Source organism: Takifugu rubripes, chromosome 22 (assembly GCF_901000725.2).
Source record: "Takifugu rubripes chromosome 22, fTakRub1.2, whole genome shotgun sequence".
Classification (NCBI taxonomy): domain Eukaryota; kingdom Metazoa; phylum Chordata; class Actinopteri; order Tetraodontiformes; family Tetraodontidae; genus Takifugu; species Takifugu rubripes.
Genome location: NC_042306.1, coordinates 10,529,509 through 10,552,414, shown reverse-complemented (window position 1 = coordinate 10,552,414; position 22,906 = coordinate 10,529,509). Strand labels below are relative to the sequence as shown.

The 22,906-nt window shown below is 45.8% G+C and overlaps 1 protein-coding gene across 2 annotated transcripts; it reads left to right on the top strand.

Moving 5' to 3' along the window:
* The first annotated feature begins 586 nt into the window (after positions 1 to 586).
* On the top strand, positions 587 to 22,396 carry LOC101078499 (protein unc-13 homolog A-like). Of its 2 annotated transcripts, XM_029831339.1 has the most exons (42): positions 587 to 990; positions 3,758 to 3,787; positions 3,933 to 4,032; positions 5,182 to 5,299; positions 5,447 to 5,570; positions 6,093 to 6,163; positions 6,275 to 6,329; positions 6,733 to 6,762; positions 7,670 to 7,883; positions 8,558 to 9,616; positions 9,751 to 9,853; positions 10,611 to 10,654; positions 11,336 to 11,414; positions 11,507 to 11,512; positions 11,601 to 11,675; positions 11,757 to 11,976; positions 12,081 to 12,308; positions 12,430 to 12,571; positions 12,717 to 12,886; positions 12,966 to 13,081; positions 13,169 to 13,332; positions 13,425 to 13,578; positions 13,849 to 13,917; positions 14,062 to 14,151; positions 14,459 to 14,593; positions 14,693 to 14,820; positions 15,146 to 15,231; positions 15,330 to 15,456; positions 15,540 to 15,636; positions 16,230 to 16,373; positions 16,477 to 16,554; positions 16,938 to 17,015; positions 17,096 to 17,184; positions 17,274 to 17,417; positions 17,634 to 17,757; positions 18,256 to 18,312; positions 18,417 to 18,497; positions 18,610 to 18,757; positions 18,835 to 18,891; positions 19,521 to 19,607; positions 19,711 to 19,867; positions 19,940 to 22,396. In XM_029831339.1, the coding sequence occupies exons 1-42, from the start codon at positions 969 to 971 to the stop codon at positions 20,226 to 20,228; spliced, it is 5,589 nt and encodes a 1,862-aa protein (XP_029687199.1). In that variant the 5' UTR covers positions 587 to 968; the 3' UTR covers positions 20,229 to 22,396. The 2 variants fall into 2 exon arrangements, with proteins under 2 accessions (XP_029687199.1, XP_029687201.1); XM_029831341.1 differs by lacking the exons at positions 587 to 990; positions 3,758 to 3,787 and having other exon boundaries at positions 4,011 to 4,032; positions 5,424 to 5,570.
* The last annotated feature ends 510 nt before the right edge of the window (positions 22,397 to 22,906 follow it).

Genomic DNA, 22,906 nt, shown 5'->3' with positions numbered 1-22,906 from the left:
TCTTGATTCGTGGTAGTGTCCTAGCAGTTTTTCATACGTAATAAATATGCACATGTAAAATATGTCATAAGTTTTTAAGGATTTGAACCCCCCCACCAAAAAAAAAAAACAACCCCACTATCTAACATTAGAATAATCACCTTTTCCATGTCTAATTCTACATATAGCTACATATGTTTTTTTTTTGTTTTTTTTAAAACAAGCGTCTTTTAACATATAGAGCGCTGCTGCCGTTGGGGCTGTTAAATCATGCTGCGAATAAGCAAATAACCACCGTATTTTTAAATGAAACGTTTTGACATCTTCTATCTTACCTCATCTCATATGAAGTAAGATGTATTTTAATGTATAGAAGTTATATCTCACAACATATAAAATACCCACAAGTCATATACAGTGGTCCCTCAAGTTTCTGCCCCTCAGATATTTTATGCTCCTCTTAAAAGTTGCTGCAGTAACACATAGTTTTTTCATTATATAAACATTCGTAAAGTACGTTATAAAACCCACAGTAGGCAATTTAATTACATTTCTGAATACATTTATCAATCTCCCCCTCTCTCGCGCGCCCTGGGCTGTGACGTCAGAGCGGCCCGGCGGAGCTGTCCTCGCGCAGGGGGCGCTGCTGCTACTGAAACAAGATGGCGGAGCGCGCAGGTGGAGCGGAGGAGAGTTGAGGCAATGCAGAGGAGAAAGAAGAGGGGGGCGAGGAAATCACTCCCGTGAGCGCTGTCCCGCCTAAAGAGCAACATCCACGCAGAGGGTGGGTGGGGGGGGGGCGCGCTTCCGAAACGATGCTGGCTTCTCTCTTGCGCACTATTCAGGGCATCGTCTTGGCAGTTTATCACCGCGGATTTGAGTGAAGACACCGTATTCGCTGTCAAGAGGAGCCGAGCGGCGGGACCGGCCGTATAAATCACGACGCTTTCAGCAGAGGACAGCCGGGGACGCTCACGTCGCTGCCAGAGATGTCCCTGCTCTGTGTGGGAGGTAAGAGGGGACATTATCGGTGTATGCTTCGCTCACGTTCCACCTGCACCTGTCGTGTGTCGGGGTGCCTGTGGGACGTCAGCTCCGCAGAAAAGTAGCTAAGCTTGGCTGATAAATCATCAAATGAGAAAGCTTTTGCCTCTAACAAACCTCTTTTAGTAGTAAAACAGCTCAGCGGCTTAATGACACGTTGCTCTCATTTACCGCCTGCGCTCAAATGAAAAGGTTTTATGAATGAGTTCAGGGGAGACGCGGATTGAACGGTGACCAGCAGATCATTCTCATCCTCATGCTTCCATCAAAATATCTGAGAGGGGAAACATCAATTCACACTCCTGGCGGGGGGCTGTTGCAGCCTGCGCGCGTGTGTGTAATTGCGCGTTGCCACTCGGTTCATTCATGCGTGGGCAGTCGGGAGGATGAGGAAGGAAAAGCCCCTGATGCCGCCGCCGCCTCCTCTCTGACGCGGCTGTTGTAGTCGTGAGGGAATACTCCGCTGCTTCGGGAGGTGCTCGTCACTCCTCGACGTTTTCCCAGAAAGGATGCGTCAGCTCGTCACGGCGAGACTTCCTGACAGCACCTGATGGAGCCGACACTGTTCTGAGAACGGTGCTGCCTGTGCACGCACGCACGCACGCTGCTTGCAGGGGAACCGTGTGCATGTTGAGAGAATTCGAATCAGCCGTTTAGATAAGAAATACTCACCATCCGTCCGTCATCTGTGAGCTGTCGTGCAGCTATTAACAATTAAACATTCAGCTTTTTAAAGCGGACAATTGCTGCAGTCGCGTCACCTCGTTTGAGTCAAAATATCACAATGAAAATGTAAGAAAATATACAATATTAACACTCGTCAGGGTGCCACACTTTTTTATGCATGTGGGGAAACTTGCATCCTTCGTATGTAATAAAACTAGTTGTAAAAACATGATAGAAAGTGTTTGTGTTGAGATTCTAGAATTTATTTTCAGGTCGACAGTTTAGGGACGTTGTCAATGTCGTCTTTAGCTCAGGTCCATTATGGATGCCATCCCGCCATCACCCCACCCACTGCATCTCCCCACTGTCTGTCACAGCTCTGAGTCAGTGCCATTAGAGTCTCAGGTTTATTCATTCATAGGCTGCTTGAAACTGTCAGTGCAGACTAAAAGACTTGGCAGACGACCTCTCTAGTTTTTCCAAGTTCCTGTTACATCATTCATGTCTACCTGACTGGAGCTATTTCTGGCCCCGGCAGCTTCGCGGGCATCTGCCAGCTGAGCAAATCTACAGTCATATTCACAGAATAACTTTCAAATATCCCACATGATTTTCCAATTCTTTTCTTTTATTATATTTTCTAATTTTTCAGTTTCCCTTTCGTCCAGGAATGTCCCGATTGCTGTTGGCTAGCGCATATTTCCTCATTTCTGAATCAGGCCAGCCTTCAGTTTGTCACTGCATGGATGCGTTCGGCTCATCCGCTCCCTATTTTACATTCCCAGACAGTTCAAGTTGAAGGGTTTCCTGAGTCCCTGTCGTTTTCTTGGCAGGCTGCTTGGGCCCCATAAGTCAGAGTCTGCTGTGTGAGACAAAATTCTTAAGGAAAGGATCTATTCGATCCGCTTCGGATCCTTTATTAACAGTAGAATCAGCAAACAGTTTTATTGTTACCCAGTATTTGATCAGATTTATGTCTTTGACCCAGTTTTTTAAAATCTAGGCCAGCCGATTCACTCGATTGATTTAGCGTTATAGCCTTACACTGCCTTGTTGTGTATGAGTTACAGGCATTTATATGTGTGGGTGTGTGTGTCCTCCTAGAAACATGCGTCTGCGGCAAAATATAGTTTGTGGGGCTTGTGGACATTTCTCCTTATAACTCAGTCTGTCAGGAAGATTTATGTGGGCTATTATTAAACCTCGTCTTTCTACTGTTGAAAATCCTATTTCTTTTTTTATCGATCCTCCCCGTGTCCTGATATATTTCCAGGATCATTTGACTGTTGACATTAAGATGGTGCAACAAGCTATTCGTGATATAATCTACATAAGTAGCAGCGTTTCAACTAGCACAGCCCATTTTGAATCCATTTGTCTTCTTTGCATGGTGTTCAATTGTTTTAGGTGATTTCAAGCTTTAAACCCGACCGATGTTGCGTTTATTGCCGTAGGTGGTGCATGTGGAGGTGACGTTGAACCACCATACGTGGATATTCTTTCATTATACAGCAATGAGTCACACTTTCTATGTTACTGCTGATGTAACAGCACTTAGGATCCACATGTAGCTCGGGTTTGTACTGAATGAATAAAAAAAAATCAGAAGTAAGAAGGCGGGGGTGGGTGGGTGGATGGTGGGGGAATGCTGCTTGGGCAGTTTTATTATTGCAGTAGGCTGTACATGTGCACAGAGAATTGTGCCATAAGACATGTTTTAATCTTGAGTTTCTCGAGGGCCGAGGAGCGTGCGTTTGCATTATATTAATACGAACCTTTGTTTATTGGTACGTGCGCAAACCTGCAGGGATCTTTTGCAGCGCGTGTGGAGAGCAGTGGGTAGCAGGGCATTAAAAATGTATGTGTGGGTTATGATAAGCTGGTTAAAAGGTGCTGCAGAGACAGAAACAGGGCTTTAACTGTGTACTGAAAAATAGATCACACCAATTCCCTTAAAATGCCTGGATAACAGGACAGGATTTAAACCATGAGATTTTTTTATTTGTGCGCATTATAAAAACAGATGGCGTTCCTGTGTGTGACTTTGTCCCTCTCTGTGTTTCCACAGTGAAGAAAGCCAAGCTGGATGGGCCCCAAGGTGAGGACCTGCGCTTCCAGAAATAGACGTTAGATCACGCGGACGGGATCTTGCTGTTCAGACACAGAATTGTGTGTGTGACAAGAAGTTTGTCAGTGCAGGTTTTCAGTCTAACGCTCTCTCTTTATCCTTCTGTCCTACACAGAGAAGTTTAACACTTATGTGACACTCAAAGTACAAAATGTGAAGAGCACAACCATTGCTGTCCGGGGCGACCTGCCCAGCTGGGAGCAAGACTTCATGTTGTGAGTCTTTCATCAGAGCTTTGTTGTCACTGGACCTTCTCTTCCGCTCTTTTCTCTGTTGTGTTCTCCTCTCTGCTTTTCCTCAAGTGGTTTAGTTTTTTCCAGCTTCCTCCTTCCACACATTCTCTCCTCTTCACCCTTCATCCAGCCGTTGTCTCTCCTGACTCTTTCTTTATATCTACCCCTCTAACATCGGCTTCACCCTCTTTTTCATTCGCTCTCACCGATGCATTTTCTCATCACGTCCGCTTTCTCAGCCTTGGCTCTCCCCCAGCCCCTTTCCTCTCCTCTGTCACTTCTTCTTAATGTGGCTCTTTGTTCTTCATCAACTCAGCCCCCTCTTCTTGTGAGTCCCCCTCTTCCCTGGCCTCCTCATGCTGCTGTCCAGGCATCAATCACAGCATCCTGAATCCGCGTATTTAAACACGCAACACCAAGTGCTTAACATTTTGGGAGATTTGCTGCGTTTACATTTGTGCTCAGAGGTGTGATGTGGTTGATGAATGGTGTGACTCATTTACCACGTAGGACGCAGCAGCAGGCTGACTGCAGAATGCACTTGTATGGTGTTAGAAGGCGTCGAGCTTGGTGCTTGGGTTGCATCAGTGAGGCAGTGTTATGTAATGTTTGGATTGCGGGGAAAGTCTCATCGCCTCGGCCGAACCCGGTATAAATGACTGTGCCCCCTCAGTCACTGCCATGAATCAAACGGACATGTTTCTTGAAAGGATTCACCGCTTAGATGGGGAATCCTGTCCTCCTACTTCTCAAACTTACCACTTTGTCCCTTCAGGCATGCATCATAATCACCTCCTCCGCGTTCCTCCCACTCATCCCTTTCCTCCACTTATTCATCCATCCTTCTCTCTGTCTTTGTTTCTCTTTCCTGTCCTGGCGCTTTGTAAATATTTTATGAAAGATTATTTCAAATTTGCCAACCAAGACGTGTCACAGTGGGGTTCACAAATCATTATTTGCACTGTGTGCTTGACTCAGTAGTCTGTCATTCCCAGCAGAACCACACTCAAGATGCAAAAAGCCGATTATGCTTTGTTTTATTTAAAGGGTGATGCCTCAAATCTACCGCTGTGCCACACATTTATGACAGCGTTGAAATAAATAATTTGTTATTTTCTGTTTCTTTTCCAGTGAAATAAATCGACTAGACCTGGGTCTGACGGTAGAAGTGTGGAACAAGGGGTTAATCTGGGACACCATGGTGGGCACTGTATGGATCCCCCTGCGTAGCATCCGACAGTCAAACGAGGTTCGGCCCTAAACCGGCAAAACCACCTTCACCGCTTCAGAAATGCAATAGTCCCACTGTACTTAAGAGGATGACTAATTGGGATTTTTATTTGCTTCTATTGTGCCCATCGTTTGTGTGTCAGCTGGAAATGTCTTTTGTGTGCAGGAGGGTCCAGGGGAGTGGCTCACACTGGATTCTCAGGTCATCATGAACGAAAATGAGATCTGTGGCACCAAAGATCCCACTCTCCATGTTTTACTACTCGACACACGTTTTGAGCTGCCTCTTGGTGAGAAAACAGTGTGTTATGTTTCAGTCAGAATGTGTCGATGGCCGATGATGCAGGAAAATATCACACCCTCGAGGGCCGAGCTGCATTAATAATGCCTGCCTGTTTTTCACAGGACACAGTTACATATGAAAACCTGTGATCTTGTCAGATGCTTATTGTTTTCCTGTGGTATATACTGTATAGTCCAGGGGGCTGAATTTGTGGCCTTAAAGGGAGAGTGCATGCATCTTCTCACTTACAAGCTTCCTCTTAGCATTGATTAGGTGTAACTTCCCATCAGACTTCCTGTAGTCAATAGTGTGCATCCGACTCCCCGGTTTTCAGACCGATATATCGGTTTTCCAGCTGTGGAAAAGGTGTTCATGTGGTTCCTGTGCTTCGGTGGGAGTCATATGAGTTCTTAATACAATCATTTTAGGCTTAAATAATGGAGTTCCAGTACTATAAACGTTTCAGCGGTTTAGGAACGACTCCATTCGGCTTGTTTTTGTCACCTGAATGTATCTGGCATGTTTTCAGATATCCCCGAGGATGAGGCGCGCTACTGGGCTAAAAAACTGGAGCAGATTAATGCCATGAGGGACCAAGATGTAAGCTGTTTATTTGGTTCTACAGGATATCGCCTCACATAAAGGAATAAGCTATTAATCTGTGCAAGGTTGTTAAGAGTGAAAGGTCAATTATTTCCTCTCATTTCACAGTATTCCTATCAGGAGGAGCAGGAACGCCCTCTCCGTGTACCTGGGACCCAGTGTTGTAAGCGTCCCTTTGGTGTTTCTCCAATTCAGTCATTTGTCTGTGTTAAACAAGAGAATAATGCGTTTAGCTTTGGAGATGTAATTAGATTACTTCAGCTCAACAAATGCATTATGTGTGTAACCACACGTGCACTACAGTGTGTTAGGAGGGAAAGGGGCCACTGTTCACTCTACTGTAAAGGATCAATAGTTGCATCAGATGCTCAGAGGTGCTCACTGCTCCTCCAGGATTCTGTTGTTCCGTCATTGTTGGGCCAGGCAGTTAATCACAATGATCCAGATATCTGGTGCAAACACTGGAACAGTCAGCATTTCAGTTTTACTTTTGCCACCACGGAACTCTAAGAATTTGTGGCGTGACTAAAACACTAATGTGATTATAATCCTTGTTTTTATTGTAGGTAACTGGAGTCTTTGGGGGGACCAACAAAGTAAGTGTCAGAGTCACTCATTTGTCATTTTTAGCTTCTGTAGAGTTTGTTTGATGCATTCAGCTTTGGTTGATCTCTTTCAGTGATACCTGCTACTAGAATATGAAGGATACTTTCAGACATTCATCCAATCTATATACAGAAGCTATAAATAATTTCTACATTCGGTGTCCCACAGAAGCGAAGCCACATGATGTCCATCCATTAGATATGCCGCAAAGTCTCCTTCTGTCTGTCTTTGCCTGCAGATCATCTGACAGTCTTGTCTGAGTGTGTCAGGCTCATCAATACAACTGCAGAAATTAATCTCCATTCTCTCAAAGGGAAGATAAAAGAGCAGAATTGGAATGATGGATGGTTAGCTGTGAAATTAGAGAAGGAGAAGGAGAGGCGGCTGCATAGCTGAAGAGAGGAAGTTCATTGTCGGTAATTACTGATGTGTTTGCATCCAGACGGATGAAGAAGAAGGTATATGCGGTCAAAGTGAGATGAACAATGATGAAGACCGAACAGTGATTATTTGCGTAATTCTCATACTGCAACATTAAAGTGCCTCCCTAGCTAAGATATTCATTTGTCACCTATAGACTCTGCAAATGCATCTTTTTGAGCAGGGATGGATTCATGTTCTGTTTTAATGATGAGAATGAAAATGAGAACGTGGTCATGTATCATGCACCGTATGGATGGATGAACTGCATGAATTACTGCAGATCTAATCATGTTGCTTCATCTTATCTGTCTCGCTTCCGATTAATACCAGACAATTGGTTGGTTTCGATCGGATCGATCAACCTTATAATCGTTCTTTTTGCATCGCATTATTAACATTTCAAGCGGAATCTTTCATATTCTTTCTGTACAAAGAAGCAACGGCTCCAAAATAAAGTGTTTTCTGACTCTGCAGACGAAGACCCGGACAGCGCTGTGGACGACAGGGACAGTGACTATCGAAGTGAAACCAGTAACAGCATCCCCCCTCCATACTACAGTACATCACAGCCCAATGCCTCCGTACACCAGTATCCCATCAGCCACCAGCACCGCAACAACACAAGTTTGTCTTATCAACGCTCCGGTAACAGCCAGGATGTGGAGTATCACCATCAGAGGACCATCAGGTGTGTGCGCCTAATTTTCTTTAGTGAAAATAATTATTTCCGCGAGTGGCTCCGACCTTAATCTATTCGCATCAAAGCGAACAGCACTCATCTCATTTCTAAAATATGTATCACTTAGCTTTGAGTTATTTAGCCAGTAAATCCTGAGATGAGCTGCCTGTGTGTGTGTGGAACAGAGGAAATGTATTCATTCCTCTTCATCACTGCTGTCCACACCCCCCCTCACCACCTGTCCTTACCAATCTTTTCCTTTCCTACCTATCTCCATCCCTCCTCCATCCACTGCCCTCTCTCTTGGTGTTTCTATTTTCTTCTAATAGCCCCATTCATCATGGAGTATAAGTATGGTTCCCTGTTTGTTGTATTTCTGGATGCCTGATCTTTTATTCTTTCTTTTTATAGGCCTTTCATTTTTATGTTCTCTGTATTTTCTGCTGCTTCTGGTTCTCTTGTTCTCGCCGTGCTTGTCACCATTAATAATTACCATTGTTCAGCTAGCAAACAGAGTGCACTGGGTATAAAGTGCCCTATAATAATTTAAGATATTGATTCAGAAATTGTGGGTAAGACATTCACTATGCTTGTATACTGTGTGTACTTTATGTGCATAAATAACCTACTTGAATGAGTTCAGGTGCCTAAAAAAGCCAACTATGTTTTTATTCTCTTCTCAGTCCCTCTGGGAGCTACGCCTCCTCTGCAGAGCTAAGTCGCTGCAGCAGTCAGCTGAGCGAGGAAGAGTACGGTTGTGATTATGGAGAAAGAGACCCTTATGATGAGAATGACTCCTACCACTCCTGCCACTCCTCTGTAAGCTACAGTAAAGGCTCCCCTGACTGGGACCCAGATGAGACTCAGGGGGCATACAGTGACGAGTACAGCAAAGATGGAGGAGAGGAGGCCGCTCTGTATGAAGAGGATGATGGAGAGCTCTATGAGGGAGAAGAGGAGGGCCTCTACGAGGACGAAGAGATGATGTATGATGACGAGGACATGTACAATTTGGATGGAACCCTCAGCGAGGACATGGAGCCTCCATTCACTCCCACCCCAACCACTCCCAAAAGTCTGGATGTTCCCAGCTCCAGACCTCCTCTTGAGAAACAATCTTCCTTACACCAACAGCAGCCCCCAAATCAAACCCCCAATCAAATATCCAATCAGACTCAGCCCGCTGGCACAGTCCCACAGTCCCCACCGACGGCAGCCCCTCCTAAACAGGCTCAGCCCCAAACACAGCCTCAGTCAGGCACATCCGCCACCTCCTTCTTCTCAATGGCCAAACCTCTGACTGCTGCAGTCTCTGGCTTGGCTTCAACATTCTTGTCCTCAGTTCCAGCTGCACAACCCACCCAGTCTCACCCTTCAGCCTCCATTTCATCTCAACAACAGTCTGCTGGAAGCAATGCTATCCCTCCATCCCACCCAGCCACCATTGCTAACTTGTCTTCTCAGCCCCAGTCCACTGCCCCGGGCCTTTCCTCCCAGCAGCCCCAATTCTCTGGACAACCGCAGGCTCATCTGACTGATCCTGTAACCACAGAGCCAGCTGAGGATCACATTCCTCCACCGGAGGAAGAACAGTGGCCAGAAGAGGACCTGATAATGGAGAAGGAGGCCAAGACGCCTCCAAATCTGTCAGAGGAAGAACTCCCCTTGGAAGAGAGAGAGGAGCGGTTTGAGGAGAGCAGGGTTCCAACCCCACAGGAGGAAACAGAAATGCCGCCTGAGAGGTAGGGGTCGAGTTGCATTCAAAAACCAATCTGATCAGTGAAGGAACTCCTATAGACTCTGAGAGAAACCTTATGACAATTAATCCTGAAAGTGTATTCACTGAGAAAAAAGAAAAACTTGTTTTCCATCATAGTCCTCCAGTCGTAGAGGAGCCCAAAGAACCAGTAGATCCAGCAGTGAGAGCCAAAGAAAACTGGCTGAGGCTTTACAATAAAGTTTTAGACCAACTTCGAGAGGTAAGATAATGTTTATCCCCATTTGGGCTCGAGTAATCATGTCATTTTATAGAAAAGCTGAAGTCTAGAGACCCAGAGTTTCTACCTCTATTATTACTTTCTTTAATGACAGCAACTTTTGTTTTAGTTTGGCTGCAGCGCCACGTTGCACTTTGATAAATAAATTGGACACAATCTGCTTGATTGGCTTTGATTGGCATATTTTACTCACTTATTATGTTGCTTTTCATTATGTTTGAATTAAGTTGCGCAGCTGAATAATCACTTGCTTCAATGTTTATTTTGATGTATGTCACGTTACGTTTTCGTTGGCTTTCTTTTGTTTGTCTTTTTTTTTCTCCGTCTTTGTGCCGACCCACTTTGTTTTCTTTCCAGTTTCATGTCATTGCCATAGCGACACTCGCATGCAATTTACTCGGCCATCATTGGAGCAAGCTGGCAGGTAGGTGCACCAGCTTGTGAGAAAGAAGGAAACTCCTAGCAAAAGGTGTCAGAAACACTCCTCCACTCTGCACATTCATCTTCACAGCAGTCTCGGTGTTTCTTGTGTAATGGCTGCCATCTGATTTTATTTTCGGTCATTTAAAAATTTAGCAACAGCACCATTTCAGAGGTTTCAGTGACCAGCACAATTTTGCCTGTTAATGCATCGACACCAAGGGATTCAGTTTTGATTCTTCTGTCTAATGATTAGATAGATAAATGATTAAAGATGAGGGTTGCTGCTTCTTCTGATGTTCCTGCATTCATCTTCCAGGCTCGAGGAGAAACCTCCAGTTCACTGTGGTTTGGTAAAGGAGGGTGAGTGTTTGTATCCTGAGTAATGGTCCTTTACCTACTTAAAACACATCACGGTGCTTTTGTCAAGGTAAAGCATCATCAATCACGATTTAATTTATCCTCTAAATGTTACCAAAACTTGTTCGCTGTTAAAAAATGGCCCACTTTATTCTGGGAATCCCTAGTTCATTTTTCATTCTGATACACAGGCAAAGTCAGCTCGTGGCTTCTGGCCAATGAATATTGAACAGAAGTGGGCTGCCCTGGCTTAGCTGGTGCTTCATTTGTAGATCAGGAATTCTTCAGAGTAGAACTGAGGCTGCACATTAAAGACGTGCAAAGTTTGCCAAGCAGAAACCCAGCATTTATCCCTGCTGTGTGGGCTGGCATCGCCACTTTATGCAACTCTCCAGGAAAGTCTATAAATGCAGCAGGAATAGAAACCCATTCATTATAGATGCAACCATATTAATACTTTTCTCACATGCTCAGCCTACAATAAACGGCACAGAACACTGATTGCAGTTCACTCATATAGGCTGATTTGATACAGCAGGAAATACAATATCAGATCATTTGATTATTATTTATTTTTTTAAATGAATCTCAACTTCATCTACAACATTATGCTCGTATTACTGGTCCTCATTTAGTGTTTTTAAGGATAATCCGTTCTTTATGTTTGTATTGTTTGTTTTTTAGAATGGGGGGAGCTCTCTACAGTATTGATAGCATGCCTGACCTTCGCAAGAGAAAAGCCATCCCTCTTGTTAGAGATCTGGTGAGAAAACAACTGGAAGCACAATGATTTTGTGTGGCTTTCTAGTGACATTTTAACTCTTTCTCTGTTTTCACGCTGTTTGGCCTCATCAGGCAATGGTGAGTAAACATGTTTATCCTTAACAGGAATCACACAGTAACCATACGTCTGCAGTCAACATTTAAACTTTGTTAATGTCTCTGACAGTCTCTAGTGCAGAACTCACGCAAAGCTGGAATCACCTCAGCTATGGCTTCAACCACTCTCGGCAATGAGGAGCTGGTGGGTTTTTCCTCTCTCCACTGAGGTTTAATTACTAACCCAACACTCACATGTCTCAACATATCTCTGTTTGCTCCGCAGAAAAGTCACGTTTATAAAAAGACCCTGCAGGCTCTCATCTACCCCATTTCCTCCACCACCCCCCACAACTTTGAGGTGTGGACTGCCACCACCCCCACCTACTGCTACGAATGCGAAGGGCTGCTTTGGGGTATCGCCCGGCAAGGCATGCGCTGCTCCGAGTGTGGCGTCAAATGTCACGAGAAGTGCCAGGATTTACTAAATGCAGACTGCCTGCAGAGTACGGAACAAAAACACACATTTTTGGTCTACTTTATATTTGATGTGTGTAATGTTTTTCATTCCAAACGCGCCTTATTACATCTTGACATTTGTGCCTCTCAGGAGCTGCGGAGAAGAGCTCTAAACATGGGGCTGAGGACCGAACCCAGAACATCATCATGGTCCTGAAGGACCGCATGAAGATCAGAGAGAGAAACAAGCCAGAGATCTTTGAACAAATCCTGGACGTGTTCGGTGTCGACAAACAAACCCACGGCATGCAGATGAAGCAAATCAAGCAAAGTGTGCTTGACGGAACCTCCAAGTGGTCAGCAAAGATCAGCATTACTGGTGAGTGAAGAATCCAAGGAGAGCATAGGACAAGAGTTCATCATCTTTTTAAATATACTTGAACTCTAGTTTGAAATAACAAATGTACCTGAACTTTACTATATCTGCTGCTCTTCCTTAGTCGTTTGTGCGCAGGGCCTGCAGGCTAAAGACAAAACAGGCTCCAGTGACCCGTATGTAACAGTTCAAGTTGGGAAGACGAAGAAGAGAACAAAGACCATCTATGGCAACCTCAACCCCGTCTGGGAAGAAAGCTTTCACTTGTGAGTGCCATGGAAATGACTTCTCTGAAATATTTTATTATTTAATAACTATATGGAAGATGTTCTGTCATTTCACGGCATTTGAAATTTAGGATTGTATAAAAAATATCTTCTATCTTTCCTGTTTAACCTACGCCTCGTCCAGTGAATGCCATAACTCGTCTGACCGAATCAAGGTCCGCGTGTGGGACGAAGACGACGACATCAAATCGCGGGTGAAACAGAGGTTCAAACGTGAGAGCGATGACTTCTTGGGTCAAACTATCATTGAAGTGAGGACACTGAGCGGAGAGATGGATGTCTGGTACAACCTGGGTGAGTTTGAGATGATGACAAAGTTACATTTCTCCTTAATGGAAGGGTCCTTCAATGTTTTCCCTTTCAATTTGGACAGACAAGAGAACTGATAAGTCTGCTGTGTCGGGAGCCATCCGCATGCACATAAGTGTGGAGATCAAGGGCGAGGAGACGGTTGCTCCTTACCATGTGCAGTACACATGTCTACATGAGGTCAGTCTGAGAGGTCCGACTGTCACAGATGTTGTGGTTATTTTATTGTAAAGGTAAAGGTCTCCAATGCTCTCTGTCTGCGTTCAGCATCTGTTTCAGTACACCACTGAGGAGCAGAATGGTGGCATTGTGAAAATTCCAGACGCTAAAGGCGACGACGCCTGGAAGGTGTATTTTGAGGAGACGGCTCAGGAGATAGTGGATGAATTCGCCATGAGATACGGAGTCGAGTCCATCTACCAGGCCATGACGTCAGTCCATTACTCACACAGATGCTGCAGAATTTATTCCACTTTCCATTTCTCTGGCTTCATCTTTCCTTATCCCTGCTTCTACCCGACAGCCACTTTGCCTGCTTATCATCTAAGTATATGTGCCCTGGAGTGCCAGCAGTGATGAGCACCCTGCTGGCCAACATCAATGCTTACTACGCCCACACCACACAGTCATCCAACAATGTTTCTGCCTCGGACAGATTTGCTGCTTCAAACTTTGGAGTGAGTCCAGGGGAAAGACTGTTTCCTGAAATAAAGAAGGAACCTTTTTCCACTTTAGATTTTGTCATTATATATCTCAGCAACACAAGAATCTTCCTACTGGTGCTAAATATTACCTTTAAACGTTTAACTGAAGGTCTCTAAACTCCTCCTACGTCACTAAACATCCAATCCGCTGAGCAGTCAAGTTTACATACTCAAATGGTGACAAACATTGTTTCTCACTGTGTTGCCTTTGTAAATGGTTTGTTCTTTTTCGGGCTTGTACAGAAGGAGAGGTTTGTAAAACTGCTGGATCAGCTGCACAACTCCCTGAGGATCGATCTGTCTATGTATCGGGTACAGTTTATTTCGCTTTCTCTGTTTCTGCCTGTTTTAAGTGAATGCCTGATTTAAGCTACTGTAGGACTGAGACAAAATCTTTAGACGTAAATGAACACTTATTTTTGTGTGTGATATTTGTCTCGCTGCTGACGTTTCCAGAACAACTTCCCTGCCAGCAGTCCTGAAAGACTACAGGACCTCAAGTCCACCGTCGATCTCTTGACTAGCATTACATTCTTCAGAATGAAGGTGAGGAAACGCAGATGCATTATTTTTTCTTTTCCAGTACATTTGAGTTAATGTGACGCAAATTTTTAGTACTTTCTGGAAATTAGCCTTAGGCGTATTCTTGGTATTAGTCTATCCAAACTGAAGCTTCTTTCCTCAGAACAGCGCTGTACGTGACTCTTGAGTGTGAGGTGTTTTTGTGGCGTACATTGGTGTCATTTGGGGCATTTTATGAGTATGTGAGAATGAGGTCTGTTGACATATTCTCTGTAATTCTCATGAATCTTTGAGGGGATTAAATCAAATATTTTATGTGTCCTGTGTTCAGGTGCAGGAGCTGCAGAGCCCCCCGAGGGCAAGTCAGGTGGTGAAGGATTGCGTAAAAGCTTGCCTCAACTCCACCTACGAATACATTTTCAACAACTGTCATGATCTATACAACAGAGAGTATCAGACAGATCCTGTAAGTATCTGAGACATAAATGCTTTGAATATACACTGACTCCAACAGTATCTCTGCTCTACAGTAATTTATGAACCCTTATTCTTTCTCTGTGTCCAGTCAAAGGCTGTCCCCCCAGATGAGCAGGGTCCCAGCATCAAAAACCTGGACTTCTGGTCCAAACTCATCACTCTCATTGTCTCCATCATTGAGGAGGACAAAAACTCTTACACTCCTTGTCTTAATCAGTGAGTCACATGATATTTTCAACTTTTAAATGTCATTCATGAAATTAAGGGAACAGAAACAGGCCAAGCAACTGTCAGTGTTTGTTTAAACCCTGTGAGGTATGTCACGCCTATAATAATGCCTAAATTTGAATATGACCCAAAGATAAACATTTCCCAAGTTCCAATACTGTGTTAGAATGTGTCCACAGACAAGTTATTCCACTTAGAGAGGTCAGATAGATTTGGCCATGTTACGCTACGGAAATACAAATTTTTTTAAAGTTTGTATTGTTAAATGAGACACATAGAAGGTTAACTGATCTGTCTGTTCTGTTTCTTTCAGGTTTCCGCAGGAACTGAACGTGGGCAAGATCAGTGCAGAGGTGATGTGGAATATGTTTGCACAAGATATGAAATACGCCATGGAGGGTACGTTTTTTGTTGATTTGATGGGGCCGAGGGGGGCTCTTGTTTGGTCTTCTAAATTGAAAATGTCCTTTCTTCCCCCCTCTGTGATTGATATTCAGAGCACGAGAAGCACCGTCTCTGTAAAAGTGCAGATTATATGAACTTACATTTCAAGGTGAAGTGGCTCTACAACGAGTACTGCAAAGAACTGCCCACTTTCCAGAAGCATGTGCCTGAATATCCAGCGTGAGGAGCCAATAAACACACCATATTTACCTCTGACACTGTGTCCTTCATTCTGACCCTGCTCCTTCTTTCTTCCTCTGCAGCTGGTTTGAACCGTTTGTTATCATGTGGCTGGATGAGAACGAAGAAGTGTCCCGAGATTTTCTACACGGAGCCCTGGAGCGGGACAAAAAGGATGGGGTAACTACAATCAGCCATATTTTCCAACGTCTGATTTCTGCAGGGATAAGATTAAAATATGTATCTGCCGAGAGAGCATTCCAAATTGAAGATTCAAGGAAGTTTCTCTGCTGACTCTGCAACTCCACACGGAGAAGAAGCTAAGGGCTTCGGGGCGACCAATAACGCCTCGATACGGAAGGCAAAGCGAGCACACGTCGTGCTCTGACTCGCACCTAAAGAGAGTCGATGCGCAGCAGCTGAAGATTCTCCCAGCTCGTATGTTAGAACTCCCGCGGGTCCAGTTAATGTCGCCAGGAGCTGCAGTCCACAGTGCTCTTCAATGATGGCCGGCTTCTAACAAGGGGGGGTTGCGCTCCATCGTATCTCTGATCACCTCCGTGGCGTTTATCCAGACGCCTTCATTCGAGGCTTTTCGCTAATCGTTTAACTGCACTCGCATGCAGCTGCAGCAGGCGCAGCTGTGATATTACAAGCAACACCACTGCATAAGTGATGCCTGTAGAATCCCCCCCTACCCATTTTCAGTATCAGCACCTGCACAGAAATGTTTCTAATGCTCCCCCACGGGGCTCTCTCTGCTCACTCTCTAGTTCCAGGTCACGTCAGAGCACGCTTTGTTCTCCTGCTCTGTGGTGGACGTGTTCTCCCAGCTCAATCAGAGCTTTGAAATCATCCGCAAACTGGAGTGTCCTGACCCTCAGATCGTTGGCAATTATATGAAAAGATTTGCCAAGGTGACTTGTCTCAGCAGCAACCAAAAACACCCATGCGGGACAGGAATACGTGGAGGTTTCTCACTGCGACTCTGGTTTAGCATCTTTATTTTGTTCTTTGCAGACTATCGGCACTGTCCTGCTGTCTTACGCTGACATCATCGCAAAAGAGTTTCCCAATCACGTCAAGAAAGAGAAAGTGGTGAGTTGAGGACAAAACACGGTTGGAAAACATAGCATCAGCCCGACTTAATCATTTTTATATAACCTTTCCTTAAACTCTGAGTTTGGTGGAGAGGCAGCCTCGTTCAGTGGAGTACATTTGTCTCGCTTGCAGTCTTTGGATGTGAATTAGGTTTGGGTAATTAGCTGAATGAAGCCATGGGCTCGGGGCAAAATGGGCTGCCCTCCCAGAGAGACCATGAGCTCCCAGATGGGCTGTAATTACTGAAAACCCTTTGCTTCTTCGCCTTCATCACCAGGAGTGTTTTCACCAAAGTAACATTAAAAAAGGACCAACTCTACTGATTCTAGTAAAATGCTTGGGGAGTGCTGAGTGTGGCGCTTTCTTTCTGTCCCCCTCAGCCGTGCATCATCATCAACAACATCCAGCAGCTCAGAGTCCAGCTGGAGAAGATGTTTGAAGCTATGGGAGGCAAAGATGTGAGTTTCCATTCATGCTGTGGTCGTTGTGAATGTGTTACTGTGCCGGCTGCCGCATTCATCCCGTTATTGACTCCCAGCTCAACGTGGAGGCTAGCGACTTCCTCAAGGAGCTGCAGAACAAGCTCAACAGCGTCATGGATGACCTCAGCCACATCTTTGCTGTCAGGTGGGTCTCTTTATGTCTGGTGGTCAAGTCTGCTACCCTAAGTTTAGAGTCTGTTTATCAAAACGTTGCCTTTTTTGTGCTTGGTGTAGTTTCCAGCCCCAGATTGAAGACAACGTCAGGCAGATGGGAGACATCCTTGCCCAGGTCAAAGGTCAGACCGTCCCGGCCAATGGCAGTGTGGTCCAGGAGGCTGACAATGTCCTGCAGCCCATCATGGACTTCCTGGACAGCAAGTAAGTGCATCCGGTTACTACTTATTAGTCATCTATATTTTCTTAAAGAGACATGTTTCCCTCTCAGATTACTCTTCATTAGCTGCTGTAAATCACATCACAGTCATATTTAAGTGTTCTCATTCATCATTAAACTAGATGGAGCCCTTGTTTGCAGTTACCATCGCTTTGATCTGACCCCCTAAACGCATAAAATGTTGTGTTTCTCTCTTCCAGCTTGTCCCTTTTCGCTAAGATCTGTGAGAAGACGGTGCTGAAGCGAGTGCTGAAGGAGCTGTGGAAACTGGTCATGAACACAATGGAAAAGACCATTGTGCTCCCGACCCTCACGGACCAGACGGTATGTAATCAAACTACTCTAGATGCTTTTGCCTTTTGATTCCCTTTCTGCTTCTCAGCGCTTCTCTTGGCTCGGCCTCGTTTTCATGAGCATTAACCCAACGTTTCTGCCGTCGCTTCATTCTCTCCCTCCCTTCTGTTCTTAGGTTATTGTAAGTATCCTGTTTGTGTGTCCGTGGGATTCTCAACAGCACATTCTCTAGACCTTTTTTTTTTAATCATTTTGGATGAGAGCATCTAAAACAGTGTTGAATGGTGGCCTGATGCACCAGCCTGTAACCCACTGGAATACTGACACTGAACACCGAAGCACTTAAACCTTCTTTCTCTTCCAATCTGAAGCTTGTTTGATGCAGACGCTCTCTGAAAGGGAGGATTTATTGCATTTCCTGTCCTCACCCTTCTGGTTTGAAGCTCTCCTCACCCCTGAGCACATCCCTCACCCCGCTGCACACCCTCGTACATTATCCTCACTCGTGCGTCATTCTCTTTTTTCCAGGGCACTCAGATGATCTTCAATGCTGCGAAGGAGCTGGGCCAGTTATCTAAGCTCAAGGTGATGACGACAGCAGGCAGCAACGCCATTAGCAGCAAAATGAATGAAATAAAAGCAGGTTTTTTGGTGAAGACACTGATCTCTCTGATCAATCTGTCCTGCAGGAACACATGGGACGAGAGGAGGCCAAAGCTTTGACTCCTAAACAGTGCGCAGTAATAGAGTTGGCACTGGACACTATTAAGGTATGGAATGGGCTCAGTAACAGCCCTCCATGAACGTGGTTTGCTGGCGTCTGCGCGCGTTGAGCACGTGTGACCTGTGTAGTGATATGGGATGTCACCTGTGTGTACGCAGCAATACTTCCACGCCGGTGGCGTTGGCCTGAAGAAGACCTTCTTGGAGAAGAGCCCGGACCTGCAGTCGCTGCGCTACGCCTTGTCTCTGTACACGCAGGCCACAGACAAGCTCATCAGGAAGTTTGTCCTGTCGCAGAACGCTCAGGGTGCGTTTCATATCACCGTTGGTCATATCAACGAATACGGGCTCCTTTCTTAATCAAGCTCTTCTTACTCCTGTCAGTTCACGGAGGAAAGGGGACCAGGTACACGGCAAATGAAGACACGCCACCGGACAAACGTAGGTGTCACATATGTGTGGAACATGTAATAGATTGTGTGTGTTTCTGTGCTCTGTGCCTCTCCTCTCCCTCTCCCTCTCCTCTCCTCTCCTCTCCTCTCCTCTCCTCTCCTCTCCTCTCCTCTCCTCTCCTCTCCTTCTCCTTTTCCTCTCCCTCTCCTCTTCTTTCCTCTCCTCTTTCCCCTCCTCCTCCTTCTCCTCTCCTCTACCCCTCTCCTCTCCTACCTATCCTATCCTCTACCTGTCCTTCCCCCCTTCTCCTCTCTCTCTACCCACCCCCCCCATCAGCAGGAGGGTCCCCCTACATGAGCCTGGTCCTGCTCAAGGTTTCTTCCTGTTAAAGGGGAGTTTTTCCTTGCCACTGTTGCTTGTCTGGGGTCAGGCCCTGGGATTCTGGAAAGCGCCTTGAAACAATTTTGATTGTATAAGACGCTATATAAATAAAGATTGATTGATTGATTGACATGTTCGACGGGGCCGCCGCACTGTTGGCATGTAGCATCTGACAGAAAGCCCAAAGATGAACGTTAAGTTCCTCTGTCTGCGACTGGCTGTTGGAATTTCATCTGCATTCGTTCATCGCAGTCAGTAACCAGCTGTTAACAGCAGAACATCTGCGCGTCTTACAGCATCGGGGGTGGACGCCGTGGGCGAGGTGGTCATGTGCGTGGACATTCTGCCGCAGCCGAACGGTGAACACAAAATCAACGTGAAAGGTGAGCAGGCTGAGCAGATCCCACCCAGGTTTGATTCCATTTCTCCCCCGCCACCCCTTATTTTATTTTATTTTTTTAAACGATGCCTGACTTTGTCGTCCAGTTGTGGCAGCTAATGACCTGAAATGGAAGGCGCAGGGTTTCAGGCCCTTCGTGGAAGTCTTCATCATCGGCCCTCACCTCAGTGACAAAAAGAGGAAGTTTGCCACCAAATCCAAGAACAACAGCTGGTCTCCCAAATTCAACGAAAGCTTCCAGTAGTGAGTGTCCGTCTCTTTTCCTCCGGTGAACACGCAGGCGAGGATAAAAACCGTTGACCTTTTTGTTTTTAGCTCTCTGGGCACCGAGGTGGGTCCCGAGAGCTACGAGCTGCAGGTGTGTGTGAAGGACTACTGCTTCGCCCGGGAGGATCGCACCGTGGGCATGGCCGTGCTGCAGGTGAAGGACATAGCCAGCAGGGGCAGCGTCACCTGCTGGATGCCGCTGGGCCGGCGAGTCCACATGGACGAGACGGGCCTGACGGTCCTGCGGATCCTCTCGCAGCGCAACAACGACGACGTGGCAAAAGAGTTCGTGAAGCTCAAGTCGGACCAGCGCTCCGCCGAGGAGGGCCGCAGCTGAGAGGAGGGGAGGGGGGGTCGGGGGGAGGGGGAGGGGGGTTCGCACGTGCACAAATACACCAGACATTCCTGAGAAATGTAGTATTATGCGCACACGTATGTTACCCACACCTGCATAAACAACCCCGCGCAGCACACAAGCACACCCGGGCCCTTTTGTACATACATCTGCATACATTATGCAACATTTACATCGCAGTGTTACCAATGCAAACTATGTTTATATGCTCACACACATTCTCGGCCCCCCCCATGTGACGCGTCACACCTTTTCTATGCCGCACATGTGACGCAACGCAGCACAGACCAACGGCGGAACCGTGTGAATAGATTGACGACGGCCACTTTGCACTTTTGCTCCGTCCCTCCGTCTGTCTGTTCTGTCTGTCCCACCCACTGCCCTTGTTCTGCATAGCCCCCCCCCCCCCCCCCTTCCCCTCCACTGTAATGTGTTGTGTAAATCAAGGCACAGACTTAAGATCTGCTTCCTCTTTTGCCTCCTTTAAAAAAAAAAAAAAAAAAAAGAAGCAAAGAAGCAAAGAGTGACCTTATATCAGTGTCCAGGGGTGACATCACTGCTCGTCTGTCCTGTAACGTTCTGTTCTGCACGTTGACCCCAGGAACACTGTGATTCACTTTGCTGTGCCCACAAAAGATCGGTGCCTCCCATCCTGTAAGTGTGCGAGCATGGTGTACATGTAACCCCGACACAGCACGGTTTTTAAATTCCCACCTTACTAACATGTTGACAAAAGCAGGTTGAATTGTTTTTGTCTGTCCCGCTTCACATCGCAACAAAAGAAGCAATACCCCCCCCCCTCCATGACACATCTCCACCCCTAGAGGGCGCATCACCTGAAGAAAAAAAGGGCTACAGGATCATTGGACTGGGACAAGCGCCTGTCCATGTCCCAGAATCCCTCCCCAGGCCTGCTCCTGTTCAGAACGACTCTCACAAGCGACAGAGTGGAAGAATTAGACACACACACACACACACGAGGGTGCCGCGGAACACAATAAGCCCATCCCTTCAAGGCAATACTGGTTTTCACTCACACAGAATGGAACAGGACTCTGTGCACACGTATTGTCCCATTTGCAAACCAGGCTCAGACACTGAGCAATTTATTGTACCTAGAATATCCAAAATGTCTGCTGCAGCGGCACCACCTGCAATATGAAGCTCCAAGGAAAGAGACACTTCATCCTTGTTTTGTTTGTGTTGATCTTATTTATAGACTCCTGTAACCCCCACCCACCCCCACCCTTTTCCCTTTTCCCTTTTCTGGATGCTTTTTTCATATTTTAAGGGAAAGAAAGAAGACCAAATTTGCACGAGCCATATCTCCAGTTTTGTTTTTTCCAAAGAAAGAAGCCATCAGAACCACCGCCGAGCATTTTAATGCTGTTTAAATATATGTTGCTGTCTTGTCGCCTATGTTTCTCTGCAAAAAAAGAAAAGTGAGCCAACCGCCTCGGTCTCGTGGTTTCTGTGCGAAACTCAATGATGTCACATGTTGTCTCCACTGGAATCTGTCAAAATGACCAAAAACTCAGCTTGTGAATGTCGATTTAACCTCAACAGAGCTTTCTCGTCATGACTGAGGGGGTCCACCTTTTATTAAAGGGATAATAAAGGGATGGTGGCTTCAGAGCAGCCTGTAGAGACCGCATCATGACTGGGGTGGTTGGTCGCCTGCTTCATGTGTGCGCACACATGCTGAGTACACCTACACACACACCACTGATCTGCTCAAGCACAAAGGAGCGCACGAGAGATGACGTACACGCATGCATGCACGCTGACACGACTCCATGGAAACCAACGACACCCACCCTGTGAATAGAATCAGCTTAAAGTTGCATGATGGGGAACTTTAATTGTGCCAGCACGTGTCTACGATGTTGTTTTTGTCTTTTTTTTAAAATTATTATTCATGGAATCTATGTATCGAAAGGTCATCAATGTTTGTTTTTTTTAAAGCTTGTCAATATGTCACCTGTAATCAATACGAATGTAGTGTGAACAGAACTCGCATGAGAGAATTATTTTCTACTGGGGATGTTTGTAATTGATTTCTCATTGCTGATCGGTGGTTGATGAGGAAGAGGAGGAATGCAGCCCGATTGTGATCCGCTTCCTATTAAAGGGACGTTTGTGTCACAGTTGAACGCCCCCTTCTCGCGTCTTATTCTGCCCGTGGTGAATGATCCTACCCAAAACGCACCTGCTGGGACGGTTCTTCACATTCCCAGTCACACTGCTGCTGTTTTCCCTCCCGGCAGGATGTGCAGATGAGACCCTTGGCTGGAAACACCAGTCTTCCACGTCACCAAATGCTTAGTCTGCTCTGTGACCTCTGACCCCTGCGGAGGAGGGAGAGGACATCCAGGCTCATTTTGCTCAAGTGGAAACAGATGTTCCTGCTCCTTCGCGACAGTCCAGTCCACCCTTTGTTCAGCCTGGATAATTTTATATATTAGCACAGGTTTGCAATATATAGCGGCACCTAGTCATTAAAATATGGTACAGCAACATTGGATCTTTATTAACATAAAACTTCAATTAAAGCGGGTTTTTATATAGAGGAAAGCTGTCGTGATGTAGTATAAATTTGCTTATCTATCTGGTTTTACGTTAAACTGAGCTGCAGATTTCCGTTTGTATCTGGCGCCGGC

Excerpts from the sequence above, each read along its gene's own strand:
- LOC101078499 (XM_029831339.1), top strand. The coding sequence starts at position 969 with ATGTCCCTGCTCTGTGTGGGAG. Across the intron at positions 5,300-5,446 it reads GCATCCGACAGTCAAACGAG|GAGGGTCCAGGGGAGTGGCT; the intron begins GTTCGGCCCTAA and ends TTTTGTGTGCAG. Across the intron at positions 14,821-15,145 it reads TACACTCCTTGTCTTAATCA|GTTTCCGCAGGAACTGAACG; the intron begins GTGAGTCACATG and ends TGTTTCTTTCAG.